General features: G+C 40.3%; 2 protein-coding genes across 2 annotated transcripts in view; one reads left to right on the forward strand and one right to left on the reverse strand.

Moving 5' to 3' along the window:
* The window catches only part of elof1 (elongation factor 1), a 383117-nt gene that overhangs the window by 312395 nt on the left and 55242 nt on the right, over window positions 1–15480 (reverse strand). The gene's annotated exons all lie outside the window — the stretch shown is intronic.
* Window positions 1–15480, forward strand: part of smg1 (SMG1 nonsense mediated mRNA decay associated PI3K related kinase) — a 77550-nt gene that overhangs the window by 41194 nt on the left and 20876 nt on the right. The window contains exons 34-48 of the mRNA XM_079366815.1: window positions 29–247; window positions 365–545; window positions 1133–1294; window positions 1430–1647; window positions 2796–2950; window positions 3642–3864; window positions 4047–4293; window positions 8865–9094; window positions 9356–9601; window positions 9756–9894; window positions 10313–10422; window positions 10642–10860; window positions 11214–11407; window positions 11577–11749; window positions 13716–13995. Coding sequence (XP_079222941.1) covers window positions 29–247; window positions 365–545; window positions 1133–1294; window positions 1430–1647; window positions 2796–2950; window positions 3642–3864; window positions 4047–4293; window positions 8865–9094; window positions 9356–9601; window positions 9756–9894; window positions 10313–10422; window positions 10642–10860; window positions 11214–11407; window positions 11577–11749; window positions 13716–13995 — 2996 coding nt within the window. The remainder of the gene's footprint in view (window positions 1–28; window positions 248–364; window positions 546–1132; window positions 1295–1429; window positions 1648–2795; window positions 2951–3641; window positions 3865–4046; window positions 4294–8864; window positions 9095–9355; window positions 9602–9755; window positions 9895–10312; window positions 10423–10641; window positions 10861–11213; window positions 11408–11576; window positions 11750–13715; window positions 13996–15480) is intronic.

Below are 15480 nucleotides of genomic sequence, written 5' to 3' on the forward strand. Positions count from 1 at the left end.
CCTTGATTGATCTTTTCTTTTGTGCCAGGATGAAGACATGGCTCTACAGCAGGAAGACGATGAAGATGACATGGTGGACTTGATCTGGCGGCATCTTACTGGCTCATGCCCATGGCTAGGGGAGGCAGGCCAGTCTGTAACAGATGGTCTAATACAGGTTTGGAGACGGGTGGTGGGTCGCATCTTTGGCCTCTACAGGGTGTCCTGCCAGGCCTACTTTACCTTCCTCAAGCTCAATGCTGGACAGGTAAGATGTAATTACTTTAAAGTTATATGTTGCTGTGGAAGACTAGGACTGAGAGTAATAGAAGCCTTCTCTTCGGTCCTCAATATTGAGAGTATGTTGTCTGTGTTTGTGTTTTAGGCTCCTATTGATGAGGATGACCCTAAACTTTTGCTGTCGTATCACAATAGCAAACAAAGCAATGATGATTTGATTGTCATGGCAACCCTACGTCTTCTACGTCTGCTGGTGAAGCATGCTGGTGAACTGAGGGAAAGGCTTGAGCTGGGCTTAGCATCGACCCCAACAGCACCCTGGAGGGGTATGTTATGTTGCAAAAAAAAGCTACCACACATGAATGTTGCAGGAACTAATCAATTATCATCTGGACTTTATTTTCCATGTTTGCACTGGTTACAAACAATCCAACTAACAATTTGAGAAAAGAGAATAAAGCTATAGCTACAATGCTATTAGCTCAAATTGCAATCATATATCTGTTTGAAAAGATCAATTTAAACTCGTAATTATTATCAGAAAACAGCTGGTTCCTGTATTGCAATAAAGTTGATACATTGCAATTTGTTGCTCTCATTTGAGTACAATAATAGGTTTGAAATATAAGTTTCAACTTAAATTTCCTCACTCAACTTTGCACTAGTTGTTTTTGCAATTATTTTTCCAGATGAAAAGAGAGGGGGGAAAAAGTAGAAGACACAGAAGCTTGTTAACCGCTGGAAAATGTTTAGTTTAGATTTGATTGTCTTCTGGTTAGACAGATAAATGTATGAGAATATGACAACATGGATACCAGATAGCAGATGCACTCTAGTAAGTATACCTTTTGTATTAACTGTCATGTCCTACACCTCTTTATGACAACCATCTTTCACCACACCTCCTCCTTAGGTATCATCCCCCAGCTTTTTTCACGTCTCAACCATCCAGAAGCATACATTCGACAGAGCATATGCAGCCTGCTATGTCGAGTGGCTCAGGACTCCCCACATCTCATCCTCTACCCTGCAATTGTGGGCTCCCTATCTCTTGGAGGGGAGGCTCATAACGCAGGTATTCTTCAATATCTTAAAGTTGGCTTTAAAAGCCTGCCATTTCCTTAAACATGTCTTATTAAGAATTTATAATAAGTACTTATACCACTAGAACTGTAAAAGCTAAAGTTCTGCTAATTTAATATTTTCACAGGGAGCAAATTGCCTTCAGCTCTGCCCACATTCTTGGGTAACATTCAGGGAGAAGGCCTGGATGGGGTGGGGGAGGAGCAGCTCGATAACTGCGGGCAAGTAGGAGCTCCTGAAGAGCTGCCTACCTTCTGCTCCAGTCAGGACCAAGCCATGATGCAGGATTGTTACAGCAAGATTGTGGAGAAACTGTCCTTTGCAAACCCTACTATGGTGCTTCAGGTAGGACCGTTATCTTTATTAAAACTCTTTATTTAAGCCTTGAAAATCATTAAAGTTTTCCTCAATTGACATGTGATATCGAGATACTACAATTACAATTACAATTAAAACATGCCAAGAACAAAACTAAGAGAAAACAATCACACACGGATTATTATCAATTATTCAAGATCATTGACTGGATCTTGTCAAGAGAAATGAGAGTTTCGAGAGTTGCTTGAATAGAAGCATTAGAAAGTCAGTAGAGCTATTTTAGTCCGACCCAGTAGTCGCACATTTTCTTAGATCACCGGTAAAACACCCACCAACCAAACGGGTAATCTTTTGGTGTGAACACACAATTTGGTAGGCTACTCTTTAAATTGAGATCTTCGTAAATCAGCCCCTTACAACTGGAAAAACGACTCAGTCTGACAATCTGTTGCTTCAATGTGTTCTGTGTCACTCGCAATGCGACACCATCAACAGGAACAACAATGACGTCGGTCCGGCGGGCCGGAAGTTAACTTTGGTCAGTGCAAAAAAACCAGCTGGAATCAAAACAAACGTAGTAAAACAAGCACACAGACAGACTGCTCTGTAAACTTGTTTGGGTCAGAAATAATCACACTTCTCTGTCATCCATTTTACTGTTGTTTTTGCTGGGCGTAACCTGTTACCATAGAAACCAATGTAGATTGGATCACGTCAATATGGACACTTGCAATTTGTAATGTGGACAGTCAGTTAAATCGGATTCTGATCAGATTTGGGGCCATAGTGAAGGAATAACAGTTTGGGGGCGGCGCCGATTGAGGACCCTGGTCTAGTTGCTCTCTGCGTACCCGTCCAGAGGCTTGTTTAGGGTAGCGAGGATAAATTGTTGGACGTCTGTTCTCTTCTATCTATACATCTATAAATACTCACTCCAGATATTATGTTTGATGAGACCAATAACAATAATTGGACCCATCCTATATGAATGAATCTAGATGTGAAGAAATCGGTAAAGAAATCCTGGTTATTTGTCTTTACTTTAAGGTTTCATGAAGTCAAATTTATCCACCCGAACATGCTGAAACTTGCAGTGATTTTCATTGCATCTGATTTTTTTTGCTGAAGTCTTTTAGCTGCGAAGCTTCTGCTAACAAGTCCTCTATGGTGATTAGGTCCAGCAGCTAGTTGGAGAGCTACGCAGAGTGACCTTACTGTGGGATGAACTGTGGCTGGGTGTATTACAACAGCAACACATGCATGTCCTGCGTAGGATCCAACAGCTCGAGGATGAGGTCAAGAGGGTGCAGAACAACAACACACTCCGCAGGTGAGTCTTGCCTGTCTACTGTATATCTGAAAAGGACTATTAGTTAATGCTTGCAGATTTAAAGAAGATATCATCGAAGCAAATCAAAGAGCTGCAACATGCATTTTAAGTGAGCTCATTCAAAGTTAAATATTTTTAAAATGTTTAATGATAGACAGTTTGTTTTGGTTCACAAATTCTTGCCACAGAATACATTTGGTCATGCGATGTTATAAGGCATCATGTGTTTTAAAATAAATACGTACATTTGTAGGAGAATATAAACTAGAAGAAAAGGACTTTTGCCTGTGAAGAACTTTCTGTATTTCGATATATCCATTTCTTAGGTGTTTGCAAGCCAGGTTAGTCTACGGTTGTGGCTGGGCTTTGGGATTCAGGAAAAGTGTTTTAGAATATAAACCCATAATTGGAAAAAAAAAAATAAAAAATTTAAACCATTGTTGTGTAGTCTTAGTTTCTCATAAGACATGACATTAAAGGAAGCCAAGTGTGATTTTAGTATACTGCTCTCATGTGGATTGTCACAGGCCAAGCCACTCTGTTTGCCCTGTGTACAAAGCTTCTTTTTTTTTCAGCTTACACAGTCAGTGTGAAGCCTGTACGTATGCACTCCTGAGAATTGTATCTTAGTTTACCATTCAAGGATTCCTGCTGAGTATGCAATGCTGTATTAACCTCTGTTGTGCCACAGGGATGAAAAGATCGCCATAATGCGTGAGAAGCACTCTGCCCTTATGCGTCCAGTAGTTTTTGCCTTGGATCACGTCTGCAGCATTACAGCTGCTCCAGCAGAGACCCCACATGAAACATGGTTCCAGAAGACTTATGGTGATGCCATTGCATCTGCGCTAGAGCGCCTGAGGAACCCATCAAACCCTGCAAGTCCTGCCAGCAGCTGGCTCCCCTTCAAGCAGGTGTGTTTATCTGTCTGTTTGAACTCCTCTTAAATGAATATAAAGCAATGACTACATCAAAAGAACCAACCCACATAGACTGCAGTTTCTTTATTTTTTATACATTTTCACTTACAGTCACTTAAGGTAGATTCTATGCAAAACTTTTTGGAAGCTTGACACGACTTGTGTGTTTTGATCAGATCATGTTGAGCCTGCAGCAGCGTGCTCAGAAGCGAGCAAGCTATCTGCTTCATCTTGATGAAATTAGTCCTCGTTTGGTGTCCATGACCACGACAGAGATGGCTCTTCCAGGCGAAGTGTCGGCATCAGATGCTGTCACCATACAGAGTGTCGGCAACACCATCACCATTCTGCCCACTAAGACCAAGCCAAAGAAGCTCTTCTTCCTGGGCTCAGATGGACGCAACTACCCATACCTATTTAAAGGTAGGAAACCAATTTATGAAAATCCAGAGATTTTATGTGATCCGGCTACTCAAACTGCTTAACAGTACATGAAAAATGCACCCTTTTACACTAGCATTTACATAATTTGCACAGGTAGCTACAGTATACAAAAAAAACATCCCTCAGACCAGTTATTCCCAAAGTGGAGTGCAGGACCCCTATTGGTGGCCCAGAGTTATCACAGGGGGGCCCTGCAATTTTAAACAAATACATTGCTCAATGTGTTCACCTCTTGCACAATATGGCACATTTTGTAGGGATTTCTTTTTTGGTTTTGTTGTCACACAATGATGTTCTTTTTGCAGCCAATGTTGGAGATTTATTCTGAAAATATAGAAATAAGTAAGCAAAGAGTAAGACAGTGTTTCATCAAAAATGTTGGTCTTCTAAGCTGAGGGTCCTTGGATCGTCCTTTGTCTCCTTTCGGTTAAATAAAGGCATGAAAAGGCCGACATTAAAAGCTTATAAAATAAGTCTGACACTCATAATGCAGGAAAATCTTACATTCATTTTACTGTGCTGCTGTTTGAGCAGTGTAACCTTTTATTTATTATTGGATCAAATAAGGCCATACTCCCACAAGTTCTCATATCACAAATGGGATTAGATAAGGTTATTAAAACAGAATGACTGCTGCCATATTCGTCTATTGCAGATTTCATATTTTTGATCTAAATCTAACTTTTTTTTTTTTAAAAGAGGATAAGAGAAATAGTCTAATCTGGTTTAAAGAACAAAAAAAGGTCAGTCACCCGAGCCCACAAAGGGTCAACAGACCCTCTGCCATAAACTGAATATAAAACCACCTAATGCCTGAACAGCATAGGGGGAAATAACTATTTAAAACTAACTGCCAGATCCATTAGCAAAACATATTTATTGAAGCAACAATATAAGATGTGACAGTCGGGAGCCAAGGACAGAGAGTTAGAAGGCCAGTTTCTGCCTCATAAAATGTTATTGGTATTCAACCTCACTTCTGTAATACCTGAAATTGAATTACTTTATGCGATAAATTATTTGGACGTTTTGAGACAGCTCTGTGTTAAAAAATTACACTGAGCTGTTGGGGATATTCAGGAGCGAATACCTGACCAACGGTTATGTTGGGGTTTTATGACGTAAAATTTGATTGTCAAAATAAATTTAATAATTAAGTTTATTTAATTATTAATCTAAATCAATAATTGTTATTAAACTGTGTTTAATAAACCTGGGGCACCACCCTGTAAACAGGGAACAACCAAAATATTACAAAATATCAGTCTCAAAATTAGTTAATTAAATACTAATATCGTTAATAATTAATAATCGGTATTTAATTGAAGGTGTGAAATCCGAACACAAAGCCCTTTCACCCAGCCTAAGTCACAAAGCAAATTCACAGTGATCACAAACAACGACTTTTAAAGTATAATAGAATTTATTTAACAAAGCAACATCAAGTAAATCAATGAAACTCAATCAAACAAACAACTATTATAAACCAAACTACAGGTAACAAACAAAACAAACAAGCGTGGCACGTGTGTGTGTGTGTGCGTGTTTCTGTGAGAGTGAGAGAGAAAGGGGGAGGGACAGACAGAGACAGACGGACAGCGATCAAAAATGGCGGCGACCACGTGTGGTCACGTGAGGGCGGACACAGAACGTGATCTACGTTTCAGCAGCGTCTGGAAAGCCACAGATCTCTATGTGTGTGCATCTACCGAAAGGTGTGTGTGTAAAGGCGAGAGAGCGAGAGAAAACAACGCACCTCGACAGCTCAATCTCGGACTGGAGCTCACGTACAACTCAGAGCATAGTTAACTTCACTTACCAGAAGCCAGTGGCCGGATTTGTATCAGACGGCGTTCACACTAGTCTTTCTGATAATGAGTCTATTACCCGGTTATGACGCGAAAGCTCACAGGGAAACACACGGGACGTAGTGGCACAAATAAAGGAAACAAACAAAAGAGGTTTTACTCTCATAAAACCTAAGACACAGTGGTCAAACACCAAGCAAATATTATCACCGTTTCACAATAATAACTCAGTTATTAAACACACTCTCTATATCTAACTGCCCAGACCTAGCTAAGCCTCACTTGTAACCGTTTTGTCCACGGTTGATGAAAGGAAGAAAAGAGGTCCTGGAACGGCCTTTCTGCAGTTGTCTTGGTGATGGCTGTGCGTCCAAAGGGGTTTGAGCAAAGGGCCGTAGTGTCCTCCGTCGAGCGAGGTGATCTCCGTGGATGTCCTTTCTTTAAAGGACGGAACGAGACGTAATCCTTACAGTCTCTCTCAATACCGTTTCAATACGGGAGAAATAAAACGCTCTTCTTTGAGATGCGTTCAAGTGGATGATCTAGGCTCGGAAATTAGGACGTCGGTATGCTTCAAGGCCTTTGGATTAGCTGCGCGCCAAAACTTTTAAACAAAGAGAAGCGTGCTGGAAACAGGAACAGAGTTTAGGTCCTCGAACGTCGCCAGACGACGTATGAGAGAGAAAGAACAATGAGGCATGGCCGGCTTTATACCTCCCAGACTTCACACCTATGTGTTAAGTGTGGCAAAGCATTCTGGGAGTACCTGCAAGGCATGCTGGGATAAAGAGTCTTTTGTCGTAGTTCTCTAAACGTACCCAGCCTGAACTTTGCCATCCTGGCTGGACCCCAACAGAGCCCATGTGGGCTGAAGAATGTGAAGAAAAAAACCTTTGTTATTATTACATCTTTTAAACAGACAATACTTTAGACAAAAGAAATAAGATTATTAGTCCAGCTGAGTTAAAAAACATAGTTTGCCACGCTATGATGGATTAAGCTGGGCTCTTGTAATATAGCAATTAGTAAGGTCCTTTACCTGCTTTTTGTAAACATAACGATGAGCATGGTCTTGTTACCTGCTCTTTTGTTCATGTTAACAGATAAAGAGTAAGGTCCTTTACCTGCTTTTTGTAAAGTGTCTCGAGATAACACTGGTTATTAATTGACGCTATACAACTATTGATTGATTGATTGATATTGAACTGAAACTGGAAGAGATTTGAATGACAGAATTTTTCGTAAATGATGCACATTAGGACATGTGCAAAATAATCAATCTATCTTTATTTATATAGCATCAATTCATAACAGCTCAGGAGCTCCCAGAAAAAGGAGAGGTTTGAACATAAAGATAGTGACAAGCAGTAATAAGATATGAAAGCTGGGAGAGAAAGAGGGAGAGAGAGATAAGAGATCCTGGTGCCAGTTCCCCCGGTAGTCTAGGCCTATAGCAGCATAACTATGAGCTGGTCCTAAGCCAGCCCTAACTATAAGATTTATCAAAAAGAAAAGTTTTAAGTCTATTCTTAAAAGTACCTAGTGTGTCTGCCTCCCAGACCCCGACTGGTAGACGATTCCAAAGGAGTGGTGCCTGATAATAAGAAGTAAAGATTACATTTCAGTTTGCCAGACACAACATGTTAAAGTCTGCCTACTTTTAAAGAAAAAAAGTAGCTGATTGCATTAAACCATCTTTGCTTTGATAACATTTCATGCTTTTGTGTGTTTATATCACATGGCTGTAAAAAATAACATTTTCCAAATTCAGTCAATTCATATAGCCAATGAGCTTCTGCATTGCCTTCAGAAAAGAAAATCTGTGGTCGACAGTTAACTGATCAATGTAGTTGCTTCAGACTCATACTTATTTATAAATAGAATGTTGATGAGGGAGTAAAAGTCTTGTTTTCAGTTATTATTCATGCATTGTTTTGTCGTGGAGTCTAGTAGTAATGAAATGTACACAAAGCCAAAAATATATTTCACTAGATTTAAATAGTGAGTCATTCGGCTTGTCCCAAATTTCAAATCTTCCAAAAAGGACAGCAAAAGGCCTTGTTAACCTGAACTTAGGGCTGACACACAAACTATTCAGAACACCTACTGTCAGTGCTACACTGGAAAGAACGTTTTTTGTTTTTTTAATAATCTGAGCGATTTAATTCCCATTTCCGACTAAATACAATTAAAATACATATCTACCGTTTTTAGTACTATACAGTAAGTACTTTTTCCATTTAACACGTGCACAATCTTAAAGAACTAAAGCAGTAAAACCCCATGTAATGTAAACATTTTATGTAGTCAAACTAAGGCTAATGAAGGTAGAGAGGAATAGCCCTTTTGTGTACATACAGAATGTTTTTGATTTCAACTCAATGAAAAATTGGAGCAGCAACAAGTGTTTTATAATTAAGTGTAGAGTGTCATTAAAATACTATCCTGTGATGTTTTGACCTCTTAACTTCTTTTAACAGTCATGATTAATTAGAGTGCAAGTGTTGTGTACTGCATGGTAGCTGTATTTATTAAAGCAAGATTGTACAGATAGTGTAATTAAAGAATATTATTTTGTCATAAGTTAAGCTTTGCTCTTCTGAACATTTCACACAATTTGTATGTAGAATACCTTAATGTAAATTCAGATACTCTCTGGTTGTTCAATACTTTACCTGGATTTATAATTGCAGTGTTGTTAGTAAAAATTAATATTCATTTCATCTTGTCCCTCATATTTAGGTCTGGAGGATTTGCATTTGGATGAACGCATCATGCAGTTTTTATCTATTGTCAACACCATGTTTACCAAGATCAACCAGCAGGAGCAGCCATGTTTCCAGGCCCGCCACTACTCTGTCACCCCCCTTGGAACTCGATCAGGACTCATCCAGTGGGTGGATGGAGCTACACCGCTCTTTGGCCTGTACAAGCGCTGGCAGCAGAGGGAGGCTGTGCTGCAGGCTCAAAAGGTAGTGTCAGAAGTAGTAGATGTGTACTGGAAAGGGAGAAGAGCAAACATTTGTGACATCAACACAACATGAGACAAATAACTTTTCAGTTGCATACTGTGGTAGAGATTTTTTCTTTCGCGTCAGGTGGGCCGCCCATAAGTGTGTGACGTCATATAAAAGCTATTAATTTCCCTGGAATGTCACATTCTAGAACATTACAATTGTACTACTTAAGATTGACTTTTTTTAAATTATATTTTATTTTTTATTTACCACCAGGCACAAGACTCATTCCAACAGCAGCCAGTGCCTCCAGTACCCCGCCCCAGTGAGCTCTACTACAGTCATATTGGGCCAGCTCTAAAAGCAGTGGGGCTTAGTCTAGATGTGACACGAAGAGACTGGCCTCTCAGTGTCATGAAGGAAGTACTGAAAGAGTTGATGGAAGCTACTCCTTCTAACCTGTTAGCAAAGGAGCTGTGGTGTTCCTGCACAACACCCAGTGAGTGGTGGGGGGTAACTCAGGTAACTATTGTTTTTACTGTTCATTTTTGTTTATTTAGCATTTTCAAATTACCAGCAGGAATTACAGTTTTATCAGTGAACCAAGTCCAAGCCTTTGTAAGCTTCCTCTGAGTGTACTGTTCAATTAATATTTCATTTTCTTTTTTTGTCGAAGTCCTACGCCAGATCAACTGCGGTTATGTCGATGGTGGGATATATTATTGGCCTTGGTGACCGCCACCTAGACAATGTGTTGATTGACATGACCACTGGAGAGGTGGTGCACATTGACTACAATGTATGCTTTGAAAAAGGTCAGTTTCAACTGGTCAGCTTGACCATGTGTTGAGTCAATTTAGTCAGGATCATAATAATCAACATTTATGCAAGGCTTTTAGATCCTTTATATAACAGTTTTTCTCACTTCAGTTTTCAATTTTTTTTTCTACAATGTCATAAAAGTTTAAAGAAGGGAAAAGTGGCCTTGATATCAGAGGAAGGGGAAAAAATTAATACAGCATAGTATCACAATATTTTGTTTGCTGGTATTATATCGTCTCATGGCCGATATTGTATCTCAGCATACAGTAAAATGTTGAAAATCACAATATCGTATTGTGGCTCAATTATCATGATAATATTGTATCGTCGGGCCTCTGGTGAATCCTACCCCTACTTGATATTGATTTACTCTGGTATTCTGGTTAAGTTACTGTCTTTGTGTCCCTCTAGGAAAAAGCCTTCGTGTGCCAGAGAAGGTCCCATTCAGGATGACCCACAACATTGAGACTGCTCTAGGAGTCACTGGGGTGGAGGGCATCTTCAGGCTGTCCTGTGAACAGGTTATCATACAGTATAACATATCCTGGGATCCAACACATTCACACTTACAATTTAGGACTCTGTCATAAGACCATCTATTTATCTGTTTATTGCATATAGTTTAACTCTAAGGCAAACCGTAGGTAACATCTATTCTTTTTATTAAATTAATTTTCTGTATCTTTTGGGGCAGTTTCTTCTCAACTAAATAGATGCTGAAGTCAGGTGTGTCCTTTCAGGTGGTTCAGATGATGCGCAGGGGCAGAGAGACCCTGCTGACCCTGCTTGAGGCCTTTGTCTATGATCCTCTGGTAGACTGGACTGCTGGGGGGGAGGTGGGCTTCGCTGGTGCAGTTTATGGAGGAGGCGGCCAACAGGCTGACAGTAAGCAGAGCAAGAGGGAAATGGAGAGAGATATCACACGCTCTCTCTTCTCCTCCAGAGTGGCTGAGATTAAGGTGAGGTCATCAAAATAGAGTGAAAATTGCTGATGTGGCAGTCTTATTCTGAATTTAAAGTATTTGGCATAATTATTTGGTTGGTGTGGTAAGGTCTTCATTTTATTTCTCTGGAATCTGTTTATTTTATACATTTAAAATGTATAGATTTTTTTCTCATTGCAGAGAAAGAAATAGAATAGGAGAATACAAAGTTGTTATGAAAGCCTTTGAATTAGAACTTTAATTTATTTCAATCAATGAGGGAACCCAAAAGTTATTGGATTAATAGTGCATACAGAAGGTAATTAGTGCACAGATATCAGAAGTAAAGCACTGGATCTTTTTGAATGTATTTTGTGGACTGTGTGCAGGTAAACTGGTTTAAGAATCGGGACGACATGCTGACTGTGCTGCCACAAGTGCAGGAGGGTGTTGAGGAGTACTTGGTCCTGCAGGAGCTGCTCTGCCAGGGGGAGAAACTATTAGCAAAGCTACAGGAGGAGATGTGCTTTCTGGAGGAAGCAGAAAACCATCCTGACCATTTAATCCTCACCTTGGAGCAAAGGTTTAATTCTTCACAACAAACAATGAAAAGTGTTTTTTAATAAATTTTCAGCAAAAACAACTTTTTTACATTTCTTTTCACATCTTGAAGTGTTCAGTAAAGAGCTGTGAATACAGTCCATATAAGCTTTGTATCTACAAGCTTGATAATTAAAGCCTTTATTCTACAGGTACTCTGAACACACCCAGCTACAGTCACAGCAACTGACGGTGCAGGAGGCGATTGAGAGCAAGCTGGCTGACCTGGACCAGTGGATCTCCCAGTACCAGGCAGCATTCTCCAACCTGGAAGCCACTCAGCTGGCCAGCCTGCTACAGGATATCAGCAGCTCTATAGATATGGGTTAGTAATTTTTAAATGAGGCTGTACATCTAACGCATGTTGTGGAAGATCGATCTGCTCTCAATGAACATTTATTTGAAGGCAGAATCAGCGTTCAAAGACCCCTCTCTCACACGGTGAGGAGAGAAAGAGGCCCCGAAAAAAGGCAAACATGAAACTTATACATTTCCATCACACTACACAGAGCACTTCCCCATCACGCCACATAGAGCCCCTGCCCACCTGGCAGGGCACAATCTATCCCCTAGTGTGAGAAAAGAGACGACATGACTATTTACCTTCTCCCAAGTCTGAGAAGGAGATGGAATCTAGTGAGAAAGAGCCTGTTGACTCTTCCCACATGTGGAAATGGTGAGAAACAGAATAAAGGGTGAGAAATGATGGAAAACAAAACACCCAATGGGCTGTGCATGTAGTATTCTAAGACATTTCGGATACATTTTATATGACAGATTCTATGAGACCTTTGTACAACGCATAGAGTACACATGGAGTAAAATTTTCCATAACACACACCTCGGCTCAAGACATTGAAACTCAGTTTTTTACAAATCCCTATATTTAATGTTGCCATTGAAACCTTTTCTTGCAGAGATAACACGGCTCCTTTATGGGGAACTTTGGCCTGTTCCATCATGCGTTGACCTGCTGTCCCAGATCCAAGAGGAGATATTTCATCCTCACCTGGGGAGACTTGTTCTGTGGGCTCGGCCCTTGAGTGTTTCAACCTGAGAAATGATGGCTTCCCTCAGGGTGCAATTAGGAAACAATCTATGTGGTCCCTCTTTAAAAAAATGGTTCATTTTAACAAAAATATTGCTCAGACTTGGAGAGTTTTCCTTCCAGTGTTCCGTGGCTGGGATTTTGACCTAGAAGACATGAGGTGTACAAGCGCTTTGAGTAGTTTCATAACTAAAAATGCGCTATATAAGCTGTATTCTAATTACCATTTAACACAATTGATCCGTCATCTGTTTGGATCTAGTCGAGAACGCACGTTCAGTTCATTTTTACAGTGTCTGCTTTTATCAACAATCCGCCGTGGTCTGTAAATGTATCAGAATGGCAAGTGTGTACAAAATTTATTTCAGGGGATAATTGATTTACTATATTTGAAACCCTGACCCGTCTTTTATGCCTAAGATGTTGGGGTCTTGTTCCCCTAAGAACCTTCTTCACACTCTCTTGCCAGGTTCTACAGACTTGATGTTATGCTCCCCCTCTGAGCCCGTTCAGTGCCAAGTGTGGCTGAGAGTCAGTCTCATCTTGGGGGGTAGCATCTCCTTAGCAATACAAGAGTCAGCCTTTCATGTTAAACATGAAATGAATGCCATGAAAAAGAACTTCAGGTTACTTGTATAAGCCCCTTTTCTGAGTAGCAGGAGTATATGTTTCAGCCTTTTCAGATTTTTAAAATTATTTATTTTGATAAAAACAAAAAATAAATATTTTTTTTTGTTTGTAGAGAGAACTTAAATAACACGTTAGTCATTGTTGCAATCGATGCCACAACAATCATACACAAAAAGCCCATGAAATCCTTGATACTGCCTTATTGCCCCACCTGTTGACATAGCAGTACATTGAAGCTCTTTGCTGATGTCCTGTGAATGCATAGGTAGTGCTTGGTGACAAAATAATGTCATCCTTGTTTCTTTCATCAATAAAATGTAATGCATATTGTGAATATTTACTGTAGACTATTATTATTTTATTTTTTTGCATTGTCTCATCTGACACAAATAAGATGGCAGGGACCAGAGACATTAAAAAATACAGTTTCGATCTTGAAACTTAATAGTCTTGTGTGCTTTTGAGGCCGTGAAGCTATTAATTAAATTTCGTGTCATAACCAGATGAAAATTCCTCACATGGGTTTTAACTTAAATTTTAGAGCCTGAAATCACACAGCAGCTATTAATGCAGTTGAGCAATTGTACATTTGTTGCCTGTCCTTTTCTTTCAGGTCCTCCTAGCTATGTGCCAGCTACATCTTTCCTGCAGAATGCTGGCCAGGCCCATTTGATAAGCCAGTGCGAGAGCTTAGAAGCAGAGATGAGCTCCTTGCTGCAGCAGCGACGCGGGGCCCTGCGTGGTTGCCTGGAGCATCTCCACAGCTATGCTACAGTGGCTTTGCTGTACCCACGGGCTACCCTGCTGCTACACCGCACCCACCAGTGGAAGACCTGGCTGGAGGAACTTCTGGGAGACATGACGGTGGAGAACTGCCAGCACATCTACAGACAGTAAGGGCCTGTAGCAGACTTTCCTTCATAGAACACAAGCCATAAAACCGTTATGGCAATTTGGCTGATGGTTTGCTTTATTTTAAGACTTGATAGAAATTTTCTACATGGCAACTTAATCACATTGTTAATCGCAAAATACACACACACACAATGCTTGTCTCCCGTAGACTCCTCTACTGCTGTCTGAATTGGGACACTGTTGTCCTCTACACTAAGGGGGTCATTATTTGCAATCTGTACTTCTTGAATTTCATTTCCAGTGTCAAAGTTATCACTTGGCTCAGTTTCAGGTAAGGTGTTATGAGTTACATCCATCTGATTATCCACTTCTCCAAGCATTGTTTGGTGATCATCTACCTTTCGAAGCCTGGATGATGTACACAAACATAGGTGCCCCTGTGCCCGACAAATATTACTGCTCCATCTTGGCCAATGACTACACCAGGACCCTTCCATTCAGTATAATCCAATTGTAGACTTTGTCCCATTTCATATCGGTCATCAGTGGACCGCAGTTCTTTACAAAGGGCTCTTCTGATCCTCTCAGAGCATTCAGCCTATGCAAATGCTTTCCTGGCACTGTGATGTTCTGGAATATCCATGTGCTCATGTTGGTGCTCTGTAGACCTGGGGAGCACTGAAGGCAGATTTGGCTTCTGCCCAAACAACAATTGGTAGGGACTGTAACCATGTTTTCGCCATCAAGGACCCATCTAGGGCTGTCTCATAAACATTGTGGCTTTATCATTTTCATTGTACAAAACTTCGCTTGCTCTCTTCAGAGAGGTTTTGCTCAAAAGCAATGGAATATCAACAGGGACAACTTCTGTCTCAATTTTACATCTAGTTTGTCCAATCATGGCTGGAATTCTTTGCATAATAAACAACTTGACCATTTGGGAATGTTCCCTTTGTGGTAGCACAAAAGGAAGTGACCCCACCCCCAGGTGGATGACACTTCTACAGCTAGATGGTCTGCCTTCTCACTGTAAACCAGGGGTGCTCACACTTTTTCGGCATGGGAGCTACTTATAAAATGACCAAGTCAAAATGATTTACCTAATATGAACATGCAAAATATATATTGATTTGGAATTTAGCTCTGTATCTGTATATTAAGTGTTTGGCATAGGTTATGGGGAGAGAGAACTGTAACCGGGTCCTGGTCTTCGTATGTAACTGGGTCCTGGTCTTTGAATGTAACTGGGTTCTGGTCTTCATCTCTCTCTCCTGTCTCATCCTCTGTTGAATTTTTAAAATTAAAAGTCCAAGTATACTACTGAGTCATGATTACTGATTACTTTTAACTGTAATTCAATTCAATTCAAAAAACGTTATTTGTCGCCGGGGGGCAATTCAGGGACGTAATGCCACGTTTAGTCACGTTATTACTTATCCATCCAAATATTATTGATGGATAATTCATACTGTGACTGAACATGGCATTGGGGAGAGAGAGAGAGAGAGAGAGAGAGAGAGAGA

This window comes from Symphodus melops (assembly GCF_947650265.1).
Source record: "Symphodus melops genome assembly, chromosome: 17".
In the NCBI taxonomy this organism is placed as follows: Eukaryota; Metazoa; Chordata; class Actinopteri; order Labriformes; family Labridae; genus Symphodus; species Symphodus melops.